At 40.8% G+C, this 27,971-nt stretch overlaps 1 protein-coding gene across 6 annotated transcripts in view; it reads left to right on the forward strand.

The window, feature by feature from the left end:
* Window positions 1-27,971, forward strand: part of DIS3L2 (DIS3 like 3'-5' exoribonuclease 2) — a 401,609-nt gene that overhangs the window by 50,140 nt on the left and 323,498 nt on the right. For all 6 annotated transcript variants that reach the window (XM_063104706.1, XM_063104715.1, XM_063104740.1 and 3 more), the window contains exons 2-5: window positions 2,233-2,381; window positions 2,901-3,058; window positions 16,690-16,743; window positions 25,622-25,723. In XM_063104706.1, coding sequence (XP_062960776.1) covers window positions 2,330-2,381; window positions 2,901-3,058; window positions 16,690-16,743; window positions 25,622-25,723 — 366 coding nt within the window. In that variant the 5' untranslated portion in view covers window positions 2,233-2,329. The remainder of the gene's footprint in view (window positions 1-2,232; window positions 2,382-2,900; window positions 3,059-16,689; window positions 16,744-25,621; window positions 25,724-27,971) is intronic.

The following is a 27,971-nucleotide window of genomic DNA, read 5'->3' on the forward strand; positions in this document are numbered from 1 at the left end:
TTTCATACACCTTTATTAGCTTCTTTGTTATATTTTCCACTTCCTCTTTGCATTTCCTAAAAGTTGCCCTAACCCAGATTTTGTTAGGGTAGGAGTGCCCAGGACGTCTTCAGGGTTAATGGGCCTTCCCACCTATGTCACAGGAAGGGAAGATTGCTTGTTCATTCCTTGTCCTAGACTCTCCTTTATATCAGTGTACCCTTTCTTGGCAATCTCATCATTCTTAAACACTTTGGGCTTTTAATCTTTACTCAAAAGGCTGGCTAATTTCTCTAAGTTGTGCTCCAATTTTCAAGGATCTGGTGGATTGCACCTTGTGGAGATATGCGATACCCCAAGAAGAATTCATCATCCTCTCTAATGTAATGATGTTACCATCCCCTTGTCTCCTAGCTGGAAATCTCACACAATTGCCATGTCCTTGCTTGCCTCCAGATCTGCCTGATTGCCAGGTGGTGCCAGTTTGTCATGTGTAATACCATGCTAAGGGCTCCTTCTTTTCAGTGTCTGCCTGTACAGCTTGAGTTCAGGCCTGCCTTTCCTTTCACCCACCTGTTCCAGTTCTCTCCTGTGGTGCAACTGCCACTAGTCTCTGAGTTCCAGAGGACTCTGAGTGCTGTGCTAGGTTAACTTTTCCTGAAACATAACTCTGATCACTTGTTCTTCTTTTCTGCTCATTCATGCTTCAGAAACTCCTTAGTGCCTTTGAAAAACCAGGCTGGTGTTTTAGACCTTCCAACTTGTTTTAATTTCCTTGCCACTGCCTTTCTTCATATAGGCTGGCCTCTCTCCAAGTGGAATTGATGTTGCAATAACCTTCTTGTGTTTTTCTATTTGCGTCTCTGTTTTTGTTTCCTTTTGCCAGCAGTATGCTTTTCTCACATTCTTAGTTCTTCCTTAAAATCTTTCCTAAAGTTCTCTCAGATTTCCTGACCAGAATACTCTGTTTCCCTCTAATCATATGTATGTTTATCTGTACTTTTAAAAAATGTAGTGCTTATTACTTACCAACTTGTATTGATTGTCTTTCAGTATGATCTAAAGAATGTAATTAACCTTTGATGCCTGGCAGAAGTATTTGTTGAATTAATGAGTGGATGAATAAGTTTCTGGATTAAACCCTCAGATGGTCTGGACTCCTCTGTGTGCCTTTTGCATTCCCTTGCTGCTTGTGTAAGGCCATTTCTTTCTCTCCTTTCTTGTAATTGGATTAACTTTATCTCTGAATCTCTTCATATATCAATAAGTAGTATGTTACACTTTGTCTCTGTTGCTTCTCCTGGGTTAGTATTAATTCCAGTTTAAGGAAAAATTACATCATTTTGGTGAAGGATGTGTGTGGGAAATTTAGAGGAAACTAGTGTTCAGAATGACATCTTGATTCATTTTATGGGAAAGCAGGCTGCCTACCAGGATATGGAAATTTGCAAGTATAGACTTGACTCCTGGGCCTGTGGCCAGCAAGAGACAAGAAAGTAGAAGTTGTGATGACATGTTCAGTATCCAGATGTCAGGCCAGGGGGCCAGCTGCAGAGAGCCTCACATTCCAGTCTCCTGATCCAGTCAGCTCCTCTTGTATTCTTAGAAGCAGCTGTCTGAGCTTCTGATCAGACAATTGGTTTGAGGAGATGGCAGGTAAGAGTAGGGGAATAGATGTCTAAGTACTAATATTGCTATTTTTTGAAAGCTTGTGAACCATCTGGAGTTCCCTGCATAGTTTTGGACCTCAAATTGTGGCAATGAATTAGGTTTTGTTGATGAATTCTAAGGAATTGACTTATTTGGTTTCACAGAGTTACTGTACATTATTTGTCCAAGGTTTAAACTTAGTAAGTGCCACATCTTCAGCCCTAGTTTAGTACCTATTCCATTACAACTTTTAGATTCTAAGTCTTTATACCATTTTTTCAAAACCACATTTTCTCCTATTTCTGTGCATTTTACAAACTGAATAGAACTGTATAATTCCTTATTTTCCTTCTCATTGCCTCATTTGTGGAGATATTTAGTTGAAGTGGCCCAAAGGAGCAGTCTAGTGGTATCTGGAAATGTGAAGGCCTTGAAAAGAAATTGGAGACAGGTGGTGTGCTTGACTAACTGTCCAGGAGAATGTGATGGCAGGACAAGGTGGGGCACCGTATTGCCTTTGCCATCCAAGTTTTAGGTTTCCAAGAGGACAGAGGAGGCTACAGGTTAACTGCTGTCCAGTCACCAGTCTCTCTTTGGTTTCAGCTAGTTACAACTGAGCTGCTTACGGCAGGAAGAAGGCTGAGCTGAGCAGTGGAGGCTCCCCTGGATCTGGAGAGAAGAGGCAGTCTTGGAACCAGTAATGAGCCATCCTGACTACAAGCTGAACCTCCGGCCCCTGGGGACCCCCAGAGGTAGCGAAAGGAAAATGGAGTCTGCCCCAGCAACTGCAAAACTGAAATCCAAGAGGAATGGGTGTGGAGGGAGGGTGGCTCTTAGAACGGAGGGGGACTATAATTCTTTTGCTGAACTGTTAAATATTCTCCTGTGTTATTTATTCTAGAATTAGGTGTGGTCTCTTGTTGTCTTCATTTATTATTATATTGAGTACAGCTGTTTAATTTTCTACAGAAAAGTGACTTTCTTTTAGGAATTCCTATGCTTGAAAAGTTTGTGTCTATAAACAGCAAAGCATGCTGAATCCGTTATCCAGGTTATTTTCCTTACATGTTATGGTGCTGATTTAAAACTCATCTCATGTATGTGCATTTTTTCATGTTTCCATACTCATTCTTTCCTTTTTGTAATTGTTTGAAATCAGGAGTTTCATTCTCTCGTTAATCTTTCTAAATAATAAAAAAGGATGTAATGTCTCTAGTTTTAAAAATACAGAGATGTCCAAGGAAAGATTGATTGCTGCCTCATGTTCCTAGGTGTGTCCTCTGTGGTTGGCCCACATGGTGTTGGTGTTTCGCCAGGTGACAAAAAGTCAAAGAGCAAGTCCACGCGAGGAAAGAAAAAGAGCATATTTGAAACCTACATGTCCAAGGAGGATGTTTCAGAAGGCTTGAAGAAAGGAACACTTATCCAGGTGCTTAATACCTACTGGAAGGCTATTCCCTGAATATGTGGAATTTGAAGTAACATACTATTCATTAAACAATTTCCTCTTCTGTGCTTTGTGCTTTGGGAGAGATGATGACATAACAGACATAGGGCTTATTGCTTCTTAGACCAAAAGTGCATTTAGAGGTGATAAGCACTACAAGTCAGGGACCGGCAAAGTACCCTGAGATTTGATAGGAGGGAGCCATTATTTCCAGTTTGGCTTACCTAGGGATGCTTTATTGGAAGAGATATATTTGAGTCAGGCCATGGCTTGCTGCAGTTTGAATAACTGAAGATAAGAGAGAGCTTTACAAATGGAGGGACCAGGGTGAGCTACTAAGACAGAATAGGGAAATAGGGTTTGGATATATGAAACATTGAATAGTTCAGGGTGCCCGCAGGATGTGGAAGCTGAATGACCAAGAAAAATGGATAAGGTTGGAAAGGAAACAGTAAACAGCAAAAGATAATATTTATCGAGTACTTTGTAGTTTATGAAATATGTTCACAAGCTCGTTCAGCAGTTTGGCTGAGCAGATGTTTATTGAGCATCCACTGTGAGCCAGGAACAGTTGTGGTTGGGAGTATACTGCATGAGTACTCTAGAGACCAAGGTGGATGAGACTGCCTTTCTGAACTGAAGAGCTTGCAGCCCAATGTGAGGAGGCAGTTATGTGAACAGATGGTTTGGGGATAAAATGGCAAATACTCAGATAAACGGGTGATCAGTGTATGGGAGAATGTTGGGGGAAATCTGGGGAACGGTTGACTGAGGTTCTAGAGAGGCTTCCTGTAGTAGATGACACCTGTGATAGGCATTGAAGGAAGACTAATTTGAGCCTAGTAGATGAGTGATATGCGTGTGGGAAGGAGGTATGGAGAGGCAGTGGCATTAATGAAAACATGACTTGTGAAACAGGATAGAGTAAGGCAGCTTAGGTCTCTTTGGGCATGAAATATAAGGCAGGTAGTAGGTAATGAGGCTGGAGAGGCAGGCAAGGCCACATATCCTTTGAATTAAGTCTATTTCATTCTTGGATTAGTAAAGAAATATTTCCATGTGCTACTTGGCTCACTTGAGTATGTTGACTATGTCCCATTTTCTCTTATTCTGAGAGCCCAGCTTTTATATTTATGTTTTTGGCTGAAAATCCATCTAATTAACAGATACTATCATCTTTTTTCTTTTCTTTTTAATCACCTTTCTATATTTGCTTGTGGTCAAGTGCACATGTGATTGATGTAGACTCTTGAATGGAAAACTGGTTTTTAACAAGCAAGTTGATCTTTCTTATTCTAGGAGTACTGTTATGATTCCCCTTGATTTTTTTAAAATTTAATTTAATTTTATCAATATACAATGTAGTTGATTTTTGTGTCCCTTTACCAAATCCTCCTTCCCCACTCCCACCTCCATCAACATCATATCTATTTGCTTGTTTTAACAAGTTCAAGGAATTGTGATTGTTGTGTCTTCTTCCCCACTCCCCCATTTGTTTGTGTATTTATTTATTTATTTTTAGCTCCCACAAATAAGTGAGAACATGTGGTATTTCTCTTTATGTGCCTGACTTATCTCACTTAATGTAATTTTTTCTAAGTTGATCCATGTTGCTGCAAATGGTAGTATTTCATTCTTTTTTATAGCAGAGTAGTGGTATTACATTGTGTGGATATACCACATTTTCTGTATCTACTCATCTGACGATGGACATTTGGGCTGGTTCCAACTTTTGGCTATTGTAAACAGTACTTCAATAAACATTGGCGTATAGGTATCCCTTTGACATGTGATTTCCATTCCTCTGGGTATATTCCCAGCAGTGGAATAGCTGGGTCATATGGTAGATCTATCTGTAATTGTTTGAGGAAACTCCAAACCATTTTCCATAAAGGCTGCACCATTTTGCAGTCCAGTTCCTTTTTCTCCACAACTTCTCCAGCATTTGTCATTCTCAGTCTTTTGGATATTAGCTGTCCTAACTGGAGTGAGGTGGTATCACTTACCATCTGGTTTTGATTTGCATTTCCCGAATGCTGAGTGATGTTGAGCATTTTTTCATGTGTCTGTTGGCCATTCGTGTATCTTCCTTTGAGAAATGCCTATTCAGCTCCTTTGCCCATTTTTTAATTGGGTTACTTGTTTTTTTCTTGTAAAATTGTTTGAGTTCCTTGTATATTCTGGATATTAATCCTTTTTCAGATGTATATTTTGCAAATATTTTCTCCCACTCTGTTGGTTGTCTTATAACTCTTAATTGTTTCTTTTGCTGTGCAGAAGCTTTTTGGTTTGATATAATCCCATCTGGTTATTTTTCCTTTGGTTGCCTGTGCTTTTGGAGTTGTATTTATGAAGTCTGTGCCCATTCCTACTTCCTGGAGTGTTTTCTTTAAGGAGTTTTATTATATCAGGGTGTATATTAAACTCTTTGATCCATTTTGAGTTGGTTTTGGTATATGGTGAGAGATATAGGTCTTGTTTCATTCTCCTGCATATGGATATCCAGTTTTCCCAGCACCATTTGCTGAAGAGGCAGTCTCTTCCCCAATGTGCAGATGTGGTGCCTTTGTCAAACGTCAGATGGCTGTAGGTGTGTGGTTTGATTTCTGGATTCTCTATTCTATTCCATTGATCTGTGTGTTTGTTTTTATGCCAGTACCATGCTGTTTTGATTATAATAGCTTTGTAGTATAGTTTAAAGCCAGTAGTGTTATGCCTCCAGCTTTATTTTTTTAGCTCAGAATTGCTTTGGCTATTTGTGGTCTTTTGTTATTCCATCCAAATGTTAGGATAGTTTTTTCCAACTCAGAGAAAAATGTCATTGGAATTTTGATGGGGATTGCATTAACTTTGTAGATCACTTTGTGCAGTAGGGACATTTTCACAATGTTAATTCTTCCAATCCAAGAGCATGGGATATCTTTCCATCTTCTTGTGTCCTCTTTAATTTCTCTCAACAGTGGTTTGTAGATCTCTTTGTAGAGATTTTTCACATCCTTGGTTAACATTATTTCTTTTTTTTTTTTTTTTTTTTGTCTTTTTGTGACTGGCCGCACTGCGCTCAGCCAGTGAGCGCACCGGCCATCCTTATGTAGGATCCGAACCCGCAGCGGGAGCACTGCTGCGCTCCCAGCACCACACTCTCCCGAGTGCGCCACGGGCTCGGCCCTATTTCTAAGTATTTTAATTTTTTGGTGACTATTGTAAGTGGGCAGGCTTTCTTGATTTCTTTTTCTACATGTTCACTGTTGGAGTATAGAAATGCTACTGATTTTTGTGTGTTGATTTTGTATCCTGCAACTTTGCTGAAATCATTTATCAACTCTAGGAGTTTTTTTGTAGAGGTTTTAGGCTGTTCGATATATAGGATCATGTCATCTGCAAATGGGGATAGTTTGACTTCATCTTTTCCAATCTGGATGCCCTTTATTTCCTTCTCTTCTCTGATTGCTCTGGCTAGTACTTCCAACACTATGTTGAATAGGAGTGGTGAGAGTGGGCATCCTTGTCTAGTTCCTGTTCTTAAAGGAAAAGCTTTCAGCTTTTCCCCATTCAGGATGATATTGGCAGTGGGCTTATCATATATGGCTTTAATTATGTTGAGATACTTTCCATCTATACCTAACTTGTAGAGAGTCTTTATCATGAAAGAATGTTGAATTTTGTCAAATGCTTTTTCAGCATCTATAGAGATGATCATATGGTCTTTGTCTTTGATTTTATTTATTTATTTATTTTTTAAAAGGTGGCTGGTAAGGGGATCTTAACCCTTGACTTGGTGTTGTCAGCAGCACGCTCTCCCAAGTGAGCTAACTAGCCATCCCTATATAGGGATCTGAGCCCGTGGCCTTGGTGTTATCAGCACCATACTCTCCCAAGTGAGCCACAGGCCGGCCCATGTCTTTGATTTTATTGATGTGGTGTATCACATTTATTGATTTGCATATGTTGAACCAACTTTGCATCCCTGGGATGAATCCCACTTGATCATGGTGTATAATTTTGTGTATGTGTTGCCGTATTGTGTTAGTTAGTATTTTATTGAGGATTTTTGCATCTATATTCATCAAGGATATTGGCCTGTAGTTTTCTTTTTCTGTTGTATCTTTGTCTGGTTTTGGTATCAGGTTGATGTTTGCTTCATAGAATGAGTTTAGGAGGATGGCCTCTGTTTCAGTCTTTTGGAATAGTTTGTAGATAATTGGTATCAATTCCTCTTTGAAGGTTTGGTAGAATTCTGCAGTGAACCCATCTAGTCCTGGGCTTTTCTGTGCTGGGAGCCTTCTGATAACAGCTTCAATCTCTTTTATTGTTATTGGCCTGTTTAGATTTTCTACATCTTCTTGGCTCAGTTTTGGTAGTTTGTGTGTCCAGAAATTTACCCATTTCCTCCAGATTTTCAAATTTTGTTGGCATGTAGTTGTTTAGTCTCTAATGATTCCTTGTATTTCTGAGGTATTAGTTGTAATATCACTTTTTTCATTTCTAATTTTTGTTTTTTGGGTCTTCTCTCTTCTTTTTTTAGTTAGCCTTGCTAATGGTTTGTCAATTTTATTTATCTTTTCAAAAAAACAAATTTTTTGATTCATTGATCTTTTGTGTCATTTTTTGGGTTTATATTTCATTAAGTTCTGCTCTGATCTTAATTATTTCTTTCTGTCTGATAACTTTGGGTTTGAATTGTTCTTGTTTTTCTAGTTCTTCAAGGTGAAGTGTTAGGTTGTTTACTTGCCATCTTTCCATTCTTCTGAAGTAAGCATTTAATGTGATAAATTTCCCCCTTAGTACTGCTTTTGCAGTATCCCACAGGTTTTGGTATGATATATCATTATTTTCATTAGTTTCAATAAATTTTTGGTTTCCTGTTTAATTTCTTCTTGGACCCATATGTCATTAAATAGAATGCTGTTTAATTTCCATGTGTTTGTATAGTTTCCAGAGTTTCATTTGTTATTGATTTCTAATTTCAATCCATTGTGATCTGAAAAAAATACATGGAATAATTCCAATATTTTTTAATTTGTTGAGACTTGATTTGTGACCTAACATGTGATCTCTCCTGGAGAATGTTCCATGTGCTGATGAGAAGAATGAATATTCTGAGGTTGTTGGATGGAATGTTCTGTAGATATCTGCCAAGTCTAATTGGTCTAAAGTGTTGTTTAGATCATGTGTTTCTCTGCTGATTCTTTGCCTAGATGATCTGTCCAATATTGAGAGTGGGGTGTTCAGGTACCCTGCTATTATGGTATTAGTGTCTATCTCATTCTTTAGGTCTAATAGTGTTTCCTTTATAAATCTGGCTGCTCCGACATTGGGTATGTATATATTTATGATTGGTATGTCTTCTTGATGGATAGATTTTTTATCATATAGTGGCCTTCTTTATCTCTTTTTATGGTTTTTGGTTTAAAGTATATTTTATCAGATATAAGAATACCTACTCCAGCTTGTTTTTCATTTCTATTTGCATGGTATATCTTTTTCCATCCTTTCACTCTTAGTCTATGTGTGTCTTTACAGGTGAGGTGAGTTTCTTGAAGGTAGCATATAGTTGAGTCTGCCTTTTTAACCCAGTCAGTCAGTCTGTGTCTTCTGAGTGGGGAATTTAATCCTTTTACATTAAGAGTTGTTATTGAAAAGTGTTGATTTACTCGTAGCATTTTATTGATTTTTTGTTTGGATGTCTTAAGTATCTTTTGTTCCTTTCTTTCTGATTTACTGTTTGCCTTCTGTATTTGTTGGTTTCTTTGGGTAGTAGATAAACTTTTTTTTCTCTTTATTGTTAGCATTTTTATTTTACTAGTGGGTTTTGTTTTTTCTGGAGTATTTATGGCAGTGGTGGTGGTTTTTCAGGTATCAAACCCAGTACTCCCTTGAGAATTTCTTGTAAGGCTGGCCGTGTGGTAGTAAACTGCAGTTTTTGTTTGTCTGAGAAATATACTATTGGTCCTTCATTTTGGAAGGATAGCCTTGCTGGGTAAAGTATTTTTGGCTGGCAATCTTTGTCTTTTAGTATTTTGAATATATCATCCCATTCTTTTCTGGCTTTTAGGGTTAGTGATGAAAAGTCTGATGTAAGTCTGATTGGGGCTCCCTTATTAGGTGACTTGATGCTTCTGTCTCGCAGCTTTTAAGATTCTCTCTTTGTCTTTGAGTTTTGCCAGTTTGACTATAACATATGTTGGAGAGGACCTTTTTGGGTTTAATATGTTTGGGGATCTTTGAGCCTCCTGAATCTGAAGATCTGTGTCTTTCACTATACCTGGGAAGTTTTCTGCCATTATTTTGTTGAATATATTTTCAATGCCATTTCCTTTTTCCTCCTCTTCTGGAATACCCATGATTCAGATATTTGAGTCTGTTATCTCTCTTAGATTTTCTTTAGTGTTTTTAATTCGTTTTTCTTTGTCCGCCTGTGTTATTTCAAACAGCCCATCTTCAAGGTCAGAAATTCTCTCTTCTGCTTTTTCTAGCCTGCTGGTTAAACTCTCTGTTGTGTTTTTTTATTTCCTTGAATGAATTCTTCAGCTCCACAAGCTCAGCTACATTCTTTTTCAGGGCATTGATTTCTTTGTACATTTCTTCTTTCAGGTCCTGTATACTTTTTCTCATTTCATTGTGTTGTCTAACTGAGTTTTCTTGTATCTCAATTAGTTTCCTTAGAATTGTTGCCTGAAATTCCTTGTCAGTCATTTCAAGGACTTCCTGTTCTATAGGATCTAGAGCTTTAGAGTTATTATAACCCTTTGGTGGTGTACTTTCTTGATTTTTCATATTTCTGGTATCTTTCCTTTGGTGTTTTAGTCATTGTGGCAAGGGATTTCACGTTCCACTTGTGTGACCCTAATGTCTGGCTAGGTTCCTGCCAGGAGTGCCAATTTGGCACAGCTGCCTTGCTGCCTGTGGGCAGGAGGCTCAGGCCTCTCTGGGCCGCAGGGACTGCCCTAGGCTGGGAGTCCTGCAGCGGTACCTACCTGTTCCGACGTGGGTGGCTTGGGGACCTGTGGGCCTGGTGGCTGTAGGGCCTTTCTGGGTGGTGTGCACTGGCCTGGGCTTGGGGTCCTGCGGCGGTGCCTACCTGCTCTGGCATGGGTGCCTCGGGGGGCACATGGGCCCGGCAGCTCTCCAGGCCTCTCTGGGGGCCCTCTCTGGGTGGCGTGCACTGGCCTCTGATTCCCCTTGATATTTTTGACAAGGCCTCCGTTGAAGGGAAGTTGAAGCTGCATTTGGATATTTGTCCATACATTTGCTCTTCATCATTCAGCCCACATGCTGAACTCCATTTTAATCTACAGCTTTCATGGCCCTCCACTTGCTTCATGTAGGAGGACTCCTTGTGCCTCTCCCATCCTCATTTCCTGCCACCCTCTACTCTATTCACCCTCTAAAAACTATGCTCCTTGGTTCCTGTCTGACTTTGTACATGCTGGTTCTGGTGATTGAAATGCTTTCTCGCACGATCTTGATGTAGTTGTGCTTGTCCTATACATCTTTACCTAAATGTTACCTCCTTTGAGAAGCTGCACTTTAATTCTCCAAGCAGAGTTGGCTGTTACCACTTTCCTGGAGCCGACTGTTTTTGTTTACACTTTATTCTAAACCTATTACATTTCTTGACTTCTATGTTTTCCCAAATAAACTGTTCATTTCCATGATGGCAGGGCCATGTCTTATTCCATGGGTTAGCACCGTGCTTGGCATTTGATTGATGCTTAATAAATTTACATTGGGTAAATATTTACAGGCTGAATAAAAGATTGATACTTTTTTTTTTTTTTTGGTGCCTGGCTGGGATGGGGTAGATATTGTCTTTTGAAGAAGAATGAGGGGAATCTCAGTTGTTATTACTTGAAAGATCAGGTGAAGGTAATATTCTGCAATGTATTAGTGTTAGTTTTTGCTCCCGTTTAATTTTTGCTTTTGAAGCAACTCTTTGTTGACATTAAAACAAAACAAAACAAAAATATGATCAATATAATAACTATCATTCCCAGGAGTGTGTAAATGATTCCTCCTGGCCTGTGACATCATGAGACTCTGTAGCCAGAGCCCCCCCCACATATGAGAACAGTTGTTCTTTGCAGATGGGGAAAGGAATGGGTTCCAGATATGAGGTCACTGTGTGAAATATACAACACTGTAAATAAGATTTTCATAGGCAGAGAAAGAGTCCATCTGCTTTCTGATATAAACTTTCTGTTTACAGGCCTTGCTGGATAAGGTAAAAAGCTAGACAAGAAAGGATATTTTAAATGCTGTTTGAGAAATTAAGCTTATAAGATATACTTACAGATACTTGTTAACTTTTGTATTCAAACTTAAGTATATTGTGACCTCTTTTTCTTCTCTCATCCAGAGAAGAAACTTTAATTGATAGATATTAGGGATATTTCTAAAATAGAAGTAGAATAATATTTTTATTTTGTTTTTAGTACCTTGACTAATAATAATTTGACATTTCATTTGTGTTTTGCCATATGTGGAGAAGAGGAGACCACCGAGACCAAAGAAATCTTTTATCTATGTTTGAAACTGACTAGTAATAACATATGATCATGTATATGAAGTTTTGAAGTTTTTAAAAAATAAACAAGTTCTCACATTGAAGAACATATGTCATTTCTCTTTACATAGGTACAGTATTGGAAGGTTGTTTTAGGAAATATTGGGACAAATGAGAAAGTATGGGACAGATATGCCTGGAAGGGGCTCTGGTTTGGTGTGATGACCAAGATGACATAGGTATGAAGATGGTAGAATTGGCTGTTTCAGATCCCAGGTGATGCTTTAGCTAATGGAACTTCAGGCTAAGCCCCCAGAGCTGTCTCAGGTATGATGTCAAAGTCCTTTTAGAACAGAATATTGGTGTGAAGTTGTTATTGGACCTCTCAAAAAATCCTAGTCCAGCAAGACAGAGGACAGGCTGGGCTAGTTTCTAGGATCTTCACCATTTGTTAAGAGTGAAATTAGCTGTAGAATACTTGAGTATGAATTAAAGATGAGAAGAATAGAGGTGACACTACTCTGGAATCCCCAGTTATTTAGAATGGAGAGATGATATCAGGGGTGATGGGAAAACTTCCAGTCCGCAGACATTAATTAATTAATTAACTGAAAATGTTTCTTGACTGCCAACTAAATGCCAAGCATATACCAGTGAGTAAGATAGGCAAGTCACTGGGAAGGTAGGCAAAAGCAACTGAAGAAATACAGAAGAAATTAACATACTGTGATCATTGCTAACAGGTTGAGAGATAAAGATGAGAGAGAATAAGTAGGGGGAGCCGCTTTACATAAGGTGGTTAGAGAAGGCCTCTGGAAGGAGGTTATCTCTGAGTTGAGATCTGAAGGGTGAGAATGAGTCAGCCATTTGAAGAATTAGGGAAAGAATATAAGCAGACAGATCAGCCAGTGGAAGAACAGCAAGTAGAAGAAGGCTTAGTGTTTTTAAGGAACAAGATGGAAGCCTGTTGGAACATAGTGAGCAAAGGGAAGTATAATGTGGGAATAAGTGGGAGAGTCAGGCAGCAGCTAAGTTAGGTAGGGTCTCTATGCTGCATTGGAGAGTTGGGTTTTATTCAAAGAACAATGGGAAGTCACTGAAGGGTAGTAAGCAGGGGAAGAAAATGATCTGATTCATGCTTTAAAAACATCTCTCTGGCTATTGTGAGATGAATAGACTAGAGTAGAAGCTAGGATACCACTTAGGAAGCTATTGCAGTAAACCAGGCAAGAAAATATGGGAATGTGAGCACGGGTGATGGCAGTGAAGATGGAGAGAGGTAGATGGATGTGCAGCTAGAACTGACATGACTTGCTGCGGATTAGATATGGAAGGTGAGGCAAAGGCAGGGATCTGGTGTGACTCCCTAAGTTTTTGAGTTGAGCAACTGGATGGATGTGTTTCCATTAACCAAGATAAGGAAGATTGAGGGTTTTGGAATGTGCTGATTTTGGGAGGGCAGTGGGAGGAGATGGCATAAATGAGTGAAGGGGCCCTGGTGGTGACTACGGCAGAGAGGCAGTTCACAGTAGTTAAGAGCATGGACTCTGGAGCCAGACTGCCAGGGTGTGAAAGTAGGCAATTTGCTTAACCTCTCAGTGCCTCAGTTTCCTCATCTGTAAAAAGGAGGATAGTAGTATCTACCTCATAGGGTTGCTGTGAGGGGTTAAATTAGTTGATATATACAAAGCTCGTAAAACAATGTGTGGCATGTAGTATACCTGTATAAGTGCTACTTGAGGTGGTTTTTCTTATTATAGAAGGAGCATCTGTTAACTCGGGTGATTGCTGCCATGTGAAGATAGCTGTCCACAGCTGTTAGGTCTCAGGATTTTTCAAGAAATTCCAGAAATACATATTTTTATGTGTGAAATTCCTCAGTTTTAAGCATTGTTAAACATCCTGTAAGCCAGATAAAACATGTTTGTAATTGCCGAGTTAGACTGATTAGCCCAGTTGTGTGGTATTTTTGTACAGTGCCATTCAGCTCTGTGGGTGTAGATGGGGGAGAAGGCACGTAGTTGGGGTCACTTGAGCGGGAGGCTCTCCTGGTTGAGTCTAAGAGGAAGAGGGGACCCAAGGCTCAGGGTTTGCAAGGGCAAGAGACAGTGACAGGCCATGGTAACTAGGTGGCCAAGGGAGGGAATAAACACAGGAGGAGGACCATGAATAGTAAAAATGTGGTCAGGGCTGTGGGTTAGGGAAACTGAAGAATTGCTGAAGTAGGGCTTCTACTGTAAGTGAACTGGAAGGACAGAAGATTGTAATCGGAAAGCGTGATATTTGATTTTTTGTTTTTGGAGGTAGTGGAACTAGTAGTGATGACAGGATACAGGTGGTGAACATGGGCTAGAATGGCTGGGGTGGGTGGAGGAAAGGGTAACTAGAGTGACAGCCTAGGGTTGCCTGTCATTGATATGGATGTGAAATCCCCAAAATGTTTATGGGAGTGGGGTTGAGGGGGAGGCAGTGTGCGTAAGTCAAGACATCAGTGAATTGGGGCTGTAAACAGAGGACACATCAAGGAGTTATAGCAGGAGCTAGTGAAGTGAACGTCAGAGGGTCTGGGGTTTAAGGGGATGGAGGAAAGAAATAATTTTAAAGTCACAGTGGGGAAGCAAGGAGGAGATATTCATCTTCCTGGTCTCTCAGATATGTGGGATTTGACAGAGCAAATAGACTTCCTTTTAGAGACTCAAGGGAAGTGATGACATCGGGGGCAGGAAGATTTCAATTAAGGCAAGGAGTTGCAGGAGCATTCAGAGAAGAGATAGAGGTTACAGGATCCTGACTGATCAAGTTCAGGCCCAGGAAAGGGTTTTAGGAAGAAGATGAGGGAAGGGGGTGGGGTTGAGTCAGGGTAGAGTATGGCTGTAGAAACGCTGAAATGAAAGTCTTGCACTTCTGTAGGTGAGTGAGACAACATCTGCTGGGAGTCTCTTTTAGTTAAAAGACCATTTCTTGACAGGCTTTACTGCCAGCTTCTTCTGTCAGGCTGTAGGAATGACTCTGGGAAGCTACATAACTGCTGGAGTTTCTTCTGTTGGAAAGTGTGATCTGTGCTCTCTCAAGGGGTCTGTTCCTGAAGTCCAGTTTTTAAGAGTTATGCTCCAGTCAAATTCACAAATGCTGTTCTGGAACAAGGCTTTTATCCTTCCCTGTATGCTTTTATATGTTGAGAAGTTTGGGATAGAGAATCAAGAATAAAATCTCTAACTCCCTTTCAATATTTTTGCTTTTAAATAGAACCTAGATGCAGCCCTGAGCCACCTATTTTCTCCAAGCCCAACTTTGGCCTCTGAGTGCTCTGTAATTAAAGACACTTTCAAACCAGAAGGCATTCTCATCTCTATATTGCTTCATGTGATAACCATTCACTGACCTTGAAGGGATGATAGAAGAATAGAAAATGGGAGGGTGTGTGTGTGTGTGTGTGTGAAGAAAACTTAGGCCAGAAGAAAGTGCCAGAAATCAGAAAATGAAATCGCGAGAGATTTAATTTCAGTGAATATTACTTTCATTTGTGTGGAGTCTCTTCCTCTTACTAGGCTGTAAGCTCTACGAAGGCAGAGACTGGCTATTATTACTCTCCATTGGATCCCCAATCACTTAACATAGTGCCTGTTATGCTCATCAGGAATTATTTGTTGAGTGAGTGGGTGAATATTTAGGATAAATGTAAGCTTTTTCCTCTCTCCCTCAACAAGAAACAGCTGTCTTAGAAGTGAATTTGCTGAGACACTTTTAACAAGGGACTGGCCTCAGGGAGCTTTGCTAACCTTGTCTCCCAGCCCCTCCCTCTCTTACCCGAAGCAGAGTTACAGCTTGATGGGGAAGAGTGAGTGTTTGCTCACTTCTGCCAACACAGTGTCCTCTACTATACTTTTGATTTATCTGCAGTTTTGCTCTTCCATCAAGAACCAGGTCAAACACCATCTCTGAAGACTTTCCTGGTACTACGGCTATACCCTCACGTACTGTATTCTTCGTGTTTTCCTTTAAAGCAAGAACCAGCCTTTGTTATCATTCTCTCCCCCACATTGTCTGTCTCAGGGTCTTGAACATAGTCAGTACTTAGTAAATAATTGTTGAATTAAGTACTGAATGGTCATTTGTAGTAGTCTGTTTGGGATGTTAATGATATTGTAAACTGTGGTGTGCACATTTGTGATTTAAACATTATACCAGTGAAAGAAACTATTTTCTGCTTTATTTCCTTACCTATTTTGTTAATTTTGTATCTAAGTCTTTCAACATTTTAGGGGGAAATGTTATTTCAAACACTTTCTCAAGATATCCTTTGAATCTGGCTGTTAGGAAAATAACTGCTTCCATCCATGTGTTCCAGTGGCCTGCAAATGCAGCTGGAACCTGGAGAGGGTTACAGCTTCCTGCAAGAGGCTCAAATACTGAACTGCCATTGAAGACGGCCCCCACCTGCACCCCTGTGCATAAATAGAAGCAGACCCTGATTTGGTGCTGGAATAACATGAAGTTGAAGGCAGAGTGGGTGGCCTGGCTGTTGGAGCCGTTTGCATTAAGAGCTGGTTATGGGCCATTTTGAATTATTGACTCATTCAGCTCTGCAGAGGGGCCAGAGTAAAAAAATATGCATCCAGTCTCTTGAGGCTAAGTATCCAGATTGGAAATCGACCTATATCACTTTGAAAATTGTCACAGAAACAAGCAATTGTGGAAAGGTCTTGGAACTGGGAGAATAAAAAAGGTCATTATATAGTGAGATATGATCCCGAGATAATTTTGTTCTTAAAGTCAAGGTTAAAATTTGAAGACTAGCATATAGGAGCATCTAAAATCCCATTAGTTGTTACTTTTCTACTTTAATCTCTGTTGTTTCTCATCTTTGCCTATTCACAGCAAAATGCCAGTTTGAGCTTTCAGTTTTTGATGGAACCCTGTGTTACATTCATCAGTATAAATCATGTTTCCTGCATTTAATGAACAGTTCTCATGCATCTGACTTGTTTTCTAGATCAAACTGTTTAATTAATTTAAAAGCTTTTTATTGGAGAATGATATACATATGTTTTCCATAATAAATATATAGCTAGTTAGATTTTTATAGATTTTATTTTTTGTTTTAAAGGGTGTATTGAGAATCAATCCAAAGAAGTTTCATGAAGCCTTCATTCCTTCCCCGGTAAGTTCAATAACTTTATAATAAACTTAATGTCACATTTAATTTTTTGGATGTGCTCTGAAACCGAAATCATATAGTCTAACTAAAAAGCAGAGTAGTAAAACAAAATTGAGGATGGGCAAGGATTTGTTTCAAATTTAAATAAACAAAAATTGTCTTTGGTTCACAATCCCTTCTGCCAGTCCTAAAGTCACATGGCAAATGAAAGGGACAGCATTTGTTACAAGGCTGCAGAGAGCAGCTGGACCTAGGCAGACTACCCGCTAGTTCATGTAATTGGATGCCCTTGGTTTTTAGCTTAAAAAGATTTATGGTTTTTTCCACTGATTTAGGTTAATCTTTCCTAAACAAATATGCTATCTACTTTCGATCTACTGCATGAGCTAATCTGAACATCGTCCAAAAATAACGTGTAATGCTTTTTTTTTCTGGTCAGACTTTCTTACTTCACTTTCATGCAGGTGATAGGACTTGGTACGAGGCTCTTTACCATTGGATGGTTAGACTCTTTCTTACATTCATGACTCACTTTAAGAGGCTCCCTCCAGCTAAAGCAAGTTCGCACTGACATATAACTAGCAGCAGGTCTCTGGAGAAGGATTGATTGTGCAAACTGAGAGAACAATATTCTTAAATCCCTGACCTAATTTTTCCAGGATGCCATAAATAGGATAGCTATAGAATCAGATTTTTCACAGTGGAAGAGACCATAGGGATAAACGTCTGCTTATAGATGGGAAATGAAATACATATATTTCAGTTAACATATTTCATTACGTTAAATAACACGTTTAGTGAGAGTATATGTTCAGTCATGTACTTCATGGGTGTTATTATTATTGTTGTAATTGTTACAATATTATTATTGTTATTGTTGTTATTATTACAATAACATTTAGACCTATTCTCAATCTCCCTTTAGTCCTTTTTTCCCTGCCCTCCAGAAGCCAAGGATTCACATTAGCATCCAAGTCTTACCCATTGAATTAGATAAAAAGTACCACTGACATGTCACACGTTGTTCTCTCTGAGTTACGTTCTGCCCCTGTGACAGGACATGGTATATTTGTTGACACTGGTACTTGGGTTGTAGAATTGAGGGTTAGCTTTGAGGTGGTAACTTAGCTGCAGTAGCAATTCCATCATACAGTGGGAGTGTAGTTCACGTGGGTGTTAGATTCCAGAGTTTGCTTGTAAAGTGAAAATCCTATACAGGAATCATAAAAATTACCCATGAAAATCTCTTAGGAAAGTGCCATGCTGGAGATGTATAAACCATCTCTCAATAAGTCTTTCATAACCAACGTTTTCTTCACATCAGAAAGAATGACTGTTTCTTCAGGGGCATAACAGTCGAAGGATCTTGATTATATTAGGAGTCCTCGTGTGAAAAACATGGATTTTTTTTTTTGTTGTTTTTTAATTTATTTATTGAATCAAAAGCGATTATACATATTTTGGGGGTTGAACATTGAGATATGTTGATCAAATCAATATTACTAGCATATGTATTGTTACAAATTGTAATTATTCTTTATGCCCCTTGTCCGATTTCTCCCCTTCCTCTATTCTCTCCCCGTCTCCCCTCTAATTACCCTAGATCTCTTCTCTCCTTCTGAAAGAATCATGGTTACTCTATTAATTTGGTGCCTAGATGATCTGTCCAATGCTGAGAGATGTGATTGGGTCCCCCAATATTATCATAGAGCAGATGCTGCTTCTGTCACTCTGAAATGGGCTTTGTGGAAAGAGACATCCTCTTCTTTTCTTTGACTCTGCTGGTGACTTTCCTTATGTGAATGCACTCCAGTGGTTGGTGGACCATTTGTGTGGTGCTTATGGTGTCTAGTCACTTTCGCGGCAGCCGTGGTTATTGTGGAGGCTGCAGTGGGCCATGTACGTGGAGGTGCTGTTTCTGGTATGCTCCTTGGCACTGGCCGTATGCCAGGTTGTGGGGTGTGTTTGGTCCCCTTCTCCATGTCTCTGGTCCCTGGGCAGGCCCCAAGTTGCCAGTGCCATGTGCCAGGTTGTGAGAGGTGTGTCCAGTCCCCTTCTCCATGCCTCGGGTCACCAGGTGAGACCCAAGGAGCTGGCTTGGTGTGCCTGGTTGGGGGAGGGGGGTCCAGTCCCTTTCTCCATGCCCCAGGTCCCTGGGCAGGCCCTGAGGTGCTGGCATGGTGTGCCTGGTTGAGGGAAGGTGGTCTGGTCCCCTTCTCCATGTCCCGGGTCTCTGGGTGGGCCCTGAGGCACTGGCATGGCATGCCTGGTTGTGGGAGGAGGGTCCAGTCCCTGTCTCCATGCCCCAGGTGGGCCCTGAGGCACTGGCATGGTGTGCCTGGTTGTGGGAGGGTGGTCCAGTCCCCTTCTCCATGCCCCGGGTCCCTGGGTGGGCCCTGAGATGCTGGCACAGTATGCCTGGTTGTGGGAGAGACGTCCGGTCCCCTTCTCCATGCTTTGGGACCATGGGCGGGCCCCGAGGTGCTGGCGTGGTGTGCCTGATTGTGGCAGGGCGGTCCAGTCCCCTTCTCCATGCCTTGGGTCCCCGGGCAGGCCCTGAGGTACTGGCGTGGTGCGCCTGGCTGTGGGAGAGAGGTCTAGTCCCCTTCTCCATGCCCTGGGTGCCCAGGCAGGCCCCAAGGTGCTGTCCTGGTGTGCCTGGTTGTGGGAGAGAGGTCCAGTCCCCTTCTCCATGCACTGGGTCCCTGGGCAGGCTCTGAGGTGTTGGCATGGTGTGCCTGGTTTTGGGAGAGAGGCCCGGTCCCCTTCTCCTTGCCTTGGGTCCCTGGGAAGGCCCTGAGTTGCGGGTATCATGTGCCTGGTTGTGGGAGAGAGGTCCGGTTCTCTTCTCCTTGCCTCAGGTCACTGGGCAGGCCCTGAGGTGCTGGCACAGTGTGCCTGGTTGTGGGAGAGAGGTCTGGTCCCCTTCTCTATGCCTTGGGTCCCTGGGCAGGCCCCGAGGTGCTGGTATGGTGTGCCTGGTTGTGGGAGGAGGGTCTGGTCCCTGGCTCCATACCTCGGGTCACTTGGCAGGACCCAAGGTGCTGGCATGGTGTGCCTGGTTGTGGGAGGGAGGTCCGGTCCCCTTCTCCATGCACTGGGTCCCTGGGCAGGCTCTGAGGTGTTGGCATGGTGTGCCTGGTTTTGGGAGAGAGGCCCGGTCCCCTTCTCCTTGCCTTGGGTCCCTGGGAAGGCCCTGAGTTGCGGGTATCATGTGCCTGGTTGTGGGAGAGAGGTCCGGTTCTCTTCTCCTTGCCTCAGGTCACTGGGCAGGCCCTGAGGTGCTGGCACAGTGTGCCTGGTTGTGGGAGAGAGGTCTGGTCCCCTTCTCTATGCCTTGGGTCCCTGGGCAGGCCCCGAGGTGCTGGTATGGTGTGCCTGGTTGTGGGAGGAGGGTCTGGTCCCTGGCTCCATACCTCGGGTCACTTGGCAGGACCCAAGGTGCTGGCATGGTGTGCCTGGTTGTGGGAGGGAGGTCCGGTCCCCTTCTCCATACCTCGGGTCCCCAGGTGAGCTCCAAGGTGTTGGCATGGTGTGCCTGGTTGTGGGAGAGAGGTCCAGTCCTGTTCTCCACGCCTTGGGTCCCTGGGCAGGCCCTGAGGTGTGGGCATGGTGTGCCTGGTTGTGGGAGAGAGGTCTGGTCCCCTTCTCCATGCTTTGGGACCCCGGGTGGTCCTGAGGTGCTGGCACAGTTTGCCTAGAAGTGGGAGTGGGGTCCAGTCCCCGAATCCAAGCTTCTGGTTCCCAGGAAGGCCCCAAGGTGCTGGTGGTGTGCCTGGGCCAGAACTAATCTTTTGTCCTTTGCTTCTAACACGGGGGAACTTGCTGTGGGGACCAGTACTTGAGTGTGTGTGGTTGTTTAAATTGCTGCTTTGCTGCTGTTTCCCTAGGGAAGGGTTTTTGTGCAGCTCAGGGTTTAATGGTTGACCTTATAGGTACTTCTGTCTCTCCAGAGACCCGGTGGATCTGTGTTCTGTAGAATCTCTGATCTGGGCCTGAGTTTTTTCATCAAAATGCACCCCATGCAATTCTGTATTCCTGACCAGTCTTTTCTAAGTGGTCCTGTGTTGATTGAGGGACAGGTTGTCTGTCCTTGCTGTGTCCCAATGTTCTCCTGGTGTTCCCATCTTGCCCACCGCCCATGCTCCAAACACTTTCCATGGGACCAGCCTGGTGCCGTCCCTTGCAATGACTCACCAGCCTCTGAGTGGCTCCTTTTTTCTGGTTGTTCTGGCTCCTCACTCCTGTGTGGGTCTGTGGGAACACTATTAGTGGTCTTGCTGTCCTGGGGGCCACCAAGGCCCTCTTCTTCCCTTCCGCCTCCAAGTAACTCCATCTGAAGGGCATAGCTGCGGCTTCTGCCAGCTCCTGCTCCATGTGCTCAGCAGCTCCAGCCTTAAAGCGGCCGTGGCCCAAAACACTCAGAGCAGCTTTTTCTTTCTCTCATTGTAGTTTCTTCCACCTTCATGAACTCCGTAGATCTCCCCTCCCCTTCCCCTGAGCTCCAGTGGCCCCAGCTTGGCTGATGTTACATTTTTATAGTTGTAAATTGGTTGATTTGTGGGAGAGAGTGACGCCGGGGACCGTTTATTCAGCCATCTTGACCGGAACCCCCTTGTAAATCAAAACATGGATTTTTAAATATGAGAATTACCCTTAATGCAGTAAAGAGTTCATTCTGAGAGGTACTTGGGAACTGAGGAGATTTCAAACCTTTCTTCTCCTATGCATGCTGAGGTTTGTGCTCATTAATTGGAATGATAAGGGGAACTACAGCATTTTGAAAATTTTACTGCTTGCTTTCTCTCACAACTAATACACAGTATGGAGTTTTCCTAGTATCAAATTTCCTAGCATTTAAATCTCTTTTAGGTCAGCTCCTAACAAGTATGGGGCCTAGGACAAAAGTACAAAAGGAGGCACACATACCTTGCTTTGAAAAATTATAAATCAAACTAACAAACTGTTAAGTAAAATATATTCCATGACAAATGAAGTAAATTCCTTGCTGAATATACCTCCATGTACCTGGGTTCAAACATAGAATTCTCAGATTCAGTAGAGTTCTGTGCTAAAATGTGGCTGCATAGAAGGGGTCTGCCTCTAGCCTGCCTCTCTTCCCTTCCCAAGCCTGGTTCCTTGTCCCCTCTTGGCTTCTCTGCATTCAGTGAGGGCCCTTGAATGCACATACATGGGCATCCCCTCCCACATGTCTAAACTGTATCCATACCCCTTAGAAATACCTGCCCTATATCCTTCCGCCAAGTTCAGGGTGTGCCACCGGTTGTGGAGAAGATGCCTGTGTATACCCTGGAAGTGGGCTTGGGGCTGATTACTCCAGGGGGTTATATCCATATGGCCCTGGGAACTCCTTGCCTGATGGGGAGGGGTGAGTCTGAAGCAGGGCTGGGCAGAGGTCTACTAATGTGCCGGGCCTGGTTAGGTTCCTGCAAGTTAAATTCATGTAATTTACATTCCTGGCTTGTTAAAGGAAAACTAGGAAACAAAAGTAAATTTAGTAATGTTTTAAAAGCTCGTAGTTGTTCTCTTACTTGAAATTGTATTCCTGGTATGTTCTTTTTAGAAATTTTTATACAGTTGTTATATTAGCATTGGTTTATTTCTGTGCTTCTTTTATTCTTGTATATGGTCCTTGATGGAGTGGTGATATTGTCTCAGAGGGTGGAAAAACAACTAAATATTTTACCTCTAGGTAATTAAGTACAGACTGTAAAAGCTACTATTAAGGCCCAATTGCACATGATTGTAGATACTCTAGTTTTAGACACTGGAGCAGTCCTACATTCTTGTTTTGTGGGGTTTTTTTTGGTCGGTTTCAGTTTTCAGAAGCATCATAGAAAGCAATTGAAGAGGGCAATAGAGTCAGTAAATTACACATAGATAAACCCCACAACCACTAGTGGTCTGGACTTCCGAGTATATGTAGCTCATGTCCATGTCAAGTATGAGCTTGTATGAACTGGAAAAATGCTCACAGGTAGATTGGGAAGTAGTATGTCAGAACCAGGGCCTGAATGTTATCTGTACCTTGCTTAAGCTGGGAGAATAAAGACAGGAATTGATATTAAATAAGATGTGGTCTCTACTCTAGCAGTAGGAAATAGAAAGTTTTCCTTATTTATAAAATGGGGGGTGGGGTGGATTAAATATTGTCTAATGTTCCTCACAACTTCAAAATTCTACAGTTTTTGGAGAGACAAAAATAGAGATTTGATTAAATTATTTAGGTTTACTTTTACTCTAAAAATGGTTGTGAACTTATTCAGTGTCATTTTCTCTGCCAAAATATCTACCTAAGTCAACAGGCTAAGAACAGTGAATTGATCTGTAATTTTTTTATGCATCTTAGGCTTTGTACAGCTGTGGAATTTATTTCTAGTCCAAAGGGAGCTATTCTGTTGCTGGGGGATGCTCTGATCATCATGGTGTTACTTGTGTAGTCTTCCCTACTCCAGCCCCCTAAGTATTTAGTTAGATTACACCCCAGATCCTTTTATATTTCTTCTAGGGATGTTCATTATCCAATTTTTCTGTTTTTTCTTATGGTAGAGCAAGTCTTCTGACATTCAGATAAAGAGCTGAACTCTTTGGCCTTAAAAAGTAGTTAAGAGGTATGACTAAACTTTTAATATTGAGTGATTCTCAAGTTTAGTGTCTTTAAAATAAGAGATTCAGCAGTAGATACAGGTTTCTGAATGAATCAAGGAAGAGCTGAGTAGTGATGCAAGAGCTATACTCAACCTGCTTTCCTTGGTTTCTTGAGAGAGGAAGATGACAATACCATCATCTTAACATCTTAAATCTCTGAGCTGCCAAAGGGTGCTTGTAGCTGCTTACAGAAGAGTATTTCACTGCATATATTTTGACACATGAGAAGGGGTAGATGACCTCCGAACAGCTCTCTTCATTCCACAAGGTCTGAGAGGTTGTATTGCTTTAAAAATTGCAGAAGTCCGCGATTGATGCTTTTGTGCCCACTGCAGTTGTTCACTCTCTGTGTATCAGTGTATCAGCTGTCTCTCCTTGATTTCTCTCAGGAGCTCATCATGAGGTAAACTGTTGTAATTCTTCGTGGCTAACATGGTAGCTGTTCTTCAGGGACTAGGGTGGGGTCAGGTTTGGCAGAGTATGTAGGCCCCAGCTGCCAGCCCATAGCTAGATGGGAAATTGAACAGAAAAACGGTTCTAAAATATCTGTAATTTTTTTTCCCTCTCTAATGGTTTGTAATTGGAAACTATAAAAAGTGCTGAGTGACTAAAATACCATTTTTTTCTTTTCTTTTTGGTTTGGTGATTTTTGGAATGCTAATTTTGACTTAAATTTCATAGTAATAACTTTCATTCCATTGAGTGTTAAATCTTATCTATATCCAGTGTCTTTGTTAGAAAAATTTGAGTGGTGACTTTCCAGACTCTTTTGCTGTTACCTCCTATAAGAAAAATTAACATTTTACTTCTCTCTTATCCTTGGAAAAGGAGCACATAGTATAAACTTTTGGAAGAATAAAAGGATAAGAGTACATATTTGTTGATGAAACATTTTGAAACTATTTAATTTTCTCATGGAACCTGACTGCTGAAGGCCTGCTTTTCCTTAACTATTTTTTCCATTTAAGTGTTTTTCTGTAAAGTCATTTGGCTTATCAGGAAGATCTTAGCCCCTGTTTAAGTTGAGAAGTTCACTGGGGAGCCACACTGCTTAAAGTGAGTTGTTCTGAGTTTGTGATTGACCATGAAGATGTCTGTGCCTCGTGTTCATGGTCTGGAGATCACCCTGCTCTTAATTCAGTGGGATAGGTGGAGTGTGAGAATGCTTTGTGAATCTCATGTTATGCCTATTTCCTTCTCTTCTTTGCTTTCTTCTTAGGTCTCTGTAAAAGCCACCACAATTTGTTCTCTCTGCCACTTTCCTGGGGGACAATATAATTTTGTTGGTTTCCTTTTAGAGAATCCAAATCCTGCTCCTGCCATCAGTTGGTTTTCTTGGGGGATTATATGTTGTTCCTCTTCTGTTCGCTTGCATATCTTCTATTTTTTACCCTTCCTTTATACGTTCAAAAAAATCCATTTAGTATTTAAAAAAGGTATTAGCATTCTTTGTTTTATTTAAAACAAAAAAGGGATAACCTAAGAGTAACTTACTCCTTTCAGATTTCAATTATGCAGTCTGTTTTTTTCTTTAAAAAAATAAAAATCTGTAGTAGATCCTTTGCTTATTTGCTGATTTTTAGCTTTCTGCTAACCTGCTCTTATGTGTTCCTTACTATTTCCATTAGTTCCAAGGAGATTGAGCTCCCTTTAGGTGTATGTATTAGTCTGTTTTCTGTCACTTATAACCGAATACCTGAAACTGGGTAATTTACAAAGAAATGCAATTTATTTCTTACAGTTTTGAATGTTGGGAAGTCATAGGTCAAGGGGGCACATCTGCTGAGGGCTTCCTCTTAGTGGAAACTCTCTACAGAGTCCTGTGGCAATGCAGGGTATCACACAGCAAGAGGCTGAGCCAGAGTGCATTCCCACGTGCATCTTCTTCTCCTTATAAAGTCCCCAGTGTACTCCCTGATAACCCATTAAACCATCAATCTGTTAATCCATGAATAGATTAATCCATTCATAAGGGCATAGACCTCAGGATCCAGTTACCTCTTAAAGTCTCAACCTTTCAAATACCGTATTGGGGAGTAAGTTCCAACATGAGCTTTGAAAGGGACAGACACTCAAACCATAGCAGTGTGTTTGTGGCTATGTACTAGTTTTCCTGTTAAGTTATGAGACTAAAAATTTTAAACCAAGGAAGTAATTTTTGGTTCCAGGCCTTGGTGAACTTACTATTGTTTTATTTCTCTCTCCAATCTAGGATGGTGATCGAGACATTTTTATTGATGGGGTTGTTTCTCGTAATAGAGCCTTAAATGGGGATCTGGTAGTCGTGAAACTGCTTCCTGAGGAGCAGTGGAAGGTGAGTTAATTTTTTTTTTCTAATTATAGATTTCTTAAGGACTTTTGCATTCCATGGTGTACCAGTGAGGTATCACAAACTGGAGGAGTTAAAGACCGCTCAGGCCCTGTGCTAAAGTTAGGTGTTGCCTGGGAAGCAGGCTGCTGAATAGTTGGGACTTAGAAGCATCTGCTAATGCTAATAGTTTGAATTGTTCTTGCTCCCTCTTTAGCAAACTGTCTGCCCTGTCACATGCCTTGCATTTGTTTATGATGTTCTTTCAGGTACAAGAAAAGCTTGCATGGCCCATTCAAACTTGATTCGTATTATTTTCTTACATCTTATGCTGGGAGAACTGGAAAGACAAACTCATGGGGACGGTGGCAGCCTTCACACATTTCTGTTGCCTCTACTAGAAAACTTAGGAAATACATACGTAGTTCTTTGGGGCCCAGTTTGGTGATTGGGTATCCCTTGGTTGATAAAAATAGTTGTATGCATTTTAAAAAACAGGAATTTACTGGCAGAACAAAAAGAAAGCTACGTACTAATACTCCCCACAAACATACATGAAAAAATCTTCAACAGAACACAGTTGTCCCTCAGTATCTGTGGGGGATTGGTTCCAGTACCTCCCACAATTACCAAAATCTATGGATGTTCAAGTTCCTGATATAAAATGGCATAGTATTTTCATGTAACCTATGCACATCCTCCCATATGCTTTAAATCATCTCTAGATTACACATAATACTTAACACAATGTAAATGCTGTGTAAATAGTTGTTATATTGTTTAGGGAATAATGACAAGAAAAAAAAAGTCTGTATATGTTCAGTACAGACCCCAATTTTTTTTTATTATATTTTTGATCCACAATTGGTTGAATCTATGGATTTGAAACCCATGGATATGGATGGCTGACTGTATTAGCAAATAGAATCCATCAACATGTAAAAAGGATAATATAACATGAGCAAGTGGCTTTTTCCCAGGAATGCAAAGGTGGTTTAATATTTGAAAAACAACTCTGTAATTCACCGTATTAACAAACTAAACTTGACACTGTATTTCAATCAAACATCATTTCAGTAGATGCAGAAAATGCATTAGACAGAATACCATAACCACTTGTGATAAAAACTCACAGCAAACTAGGAATAGGTCAATTCCTCAACCTGATAAAGAACATCTTGGGGATACTTAGAACTAACATCATTCATAATGGTGAAAGACTGAATGAGATAAGAATGTTCCTTCTCATCCCTTTTATTCAACATTGTATTAGGAATTCTAGCCAGTACAAAAAGGCAGTAGAAAAGAAAGTATCCAGATTAGAAAGAAGGAAATAAAACTGTTTATATTCTCAGACTATATGATTTCCTGTATAGAAACTCCTAAGGCATGCCCCCCCCCCCAAAAAAAAAGCCTATAGAACTAATAAGTGAGTTTAGCAAGGTTGCAGGACAGAAGGCTGATATACAGATACCAATTATATGTCTATATACTAAGGGTGAAAAATTGGGAATTAAAAATTCTTAAAGTACCATTTACAATAGGATCAAAAATGTGAAATGCTTGGGTAGATTTGACAAAAAATGTGTAAGACATGTACATTAAACCTATAAAACATTACTGGGAGAAATTAAAGAACTCAATAAATTCTGAGAAATACCATGTTCATGAATTTAAAAGACTTCATGTTGTTAAGATGCCAGTTTTACTCAAATTGATCTACAGAATCAGTGCAATAGCAAACAAAGTACTAGCAGTCTTCTTTATAGAAATTAATAAGCTGATTTTAAAATTTGTAAGGAAGTGCGAAGGACCTATAATAGCCAAAATAAAGAAGAACAAAGTTGGAGGACATACATTGCCTGATTTTAAGACTGATAAATCTCTGGTCATCCAAGCAGTGTAGTATTAATGTTAGGATAGACATAGGATTAATTGGAACAGAAGAGAGAATCCAGAAAGACCCAAACATAAATGATTAATTATTTTTCTAATAAAGCTGCCAAGGTAATTAAATGGGAAAGGATATCTTTTCAACAGATATGCTGTAACAATTGTGTAGCCGTATGAAAAAAAATGATGTTCAGCCTTTGCCCTCATACTCTATAGAGACATTAACTTGAAATGAATCATAGATCTGAATGTTTGTGTAAAAAGCATAAACTTTCTAGAAGAAAATATAGGAGTAAATTGTAGTAACCTTAGATTTGGCAAATATTTCTTAAGTATAACAACAAGAAAAAAGAAACATAAA

Source organism: Cynocephalus volans, chromosome 1 (assembly GCF_027409185.1).
Source record: "Cynocephalus volans isolate mCynVol1 chromosome 1, mCynVol1.pri, whole genome shotgun sequence".
NCBI classification, from domain to species: Eukaryota; Metazoa; Chordata; class Mammalia; order Dermoptera; family Cynocephalidae; genus Cynocephalus; species Cynocephalus volans.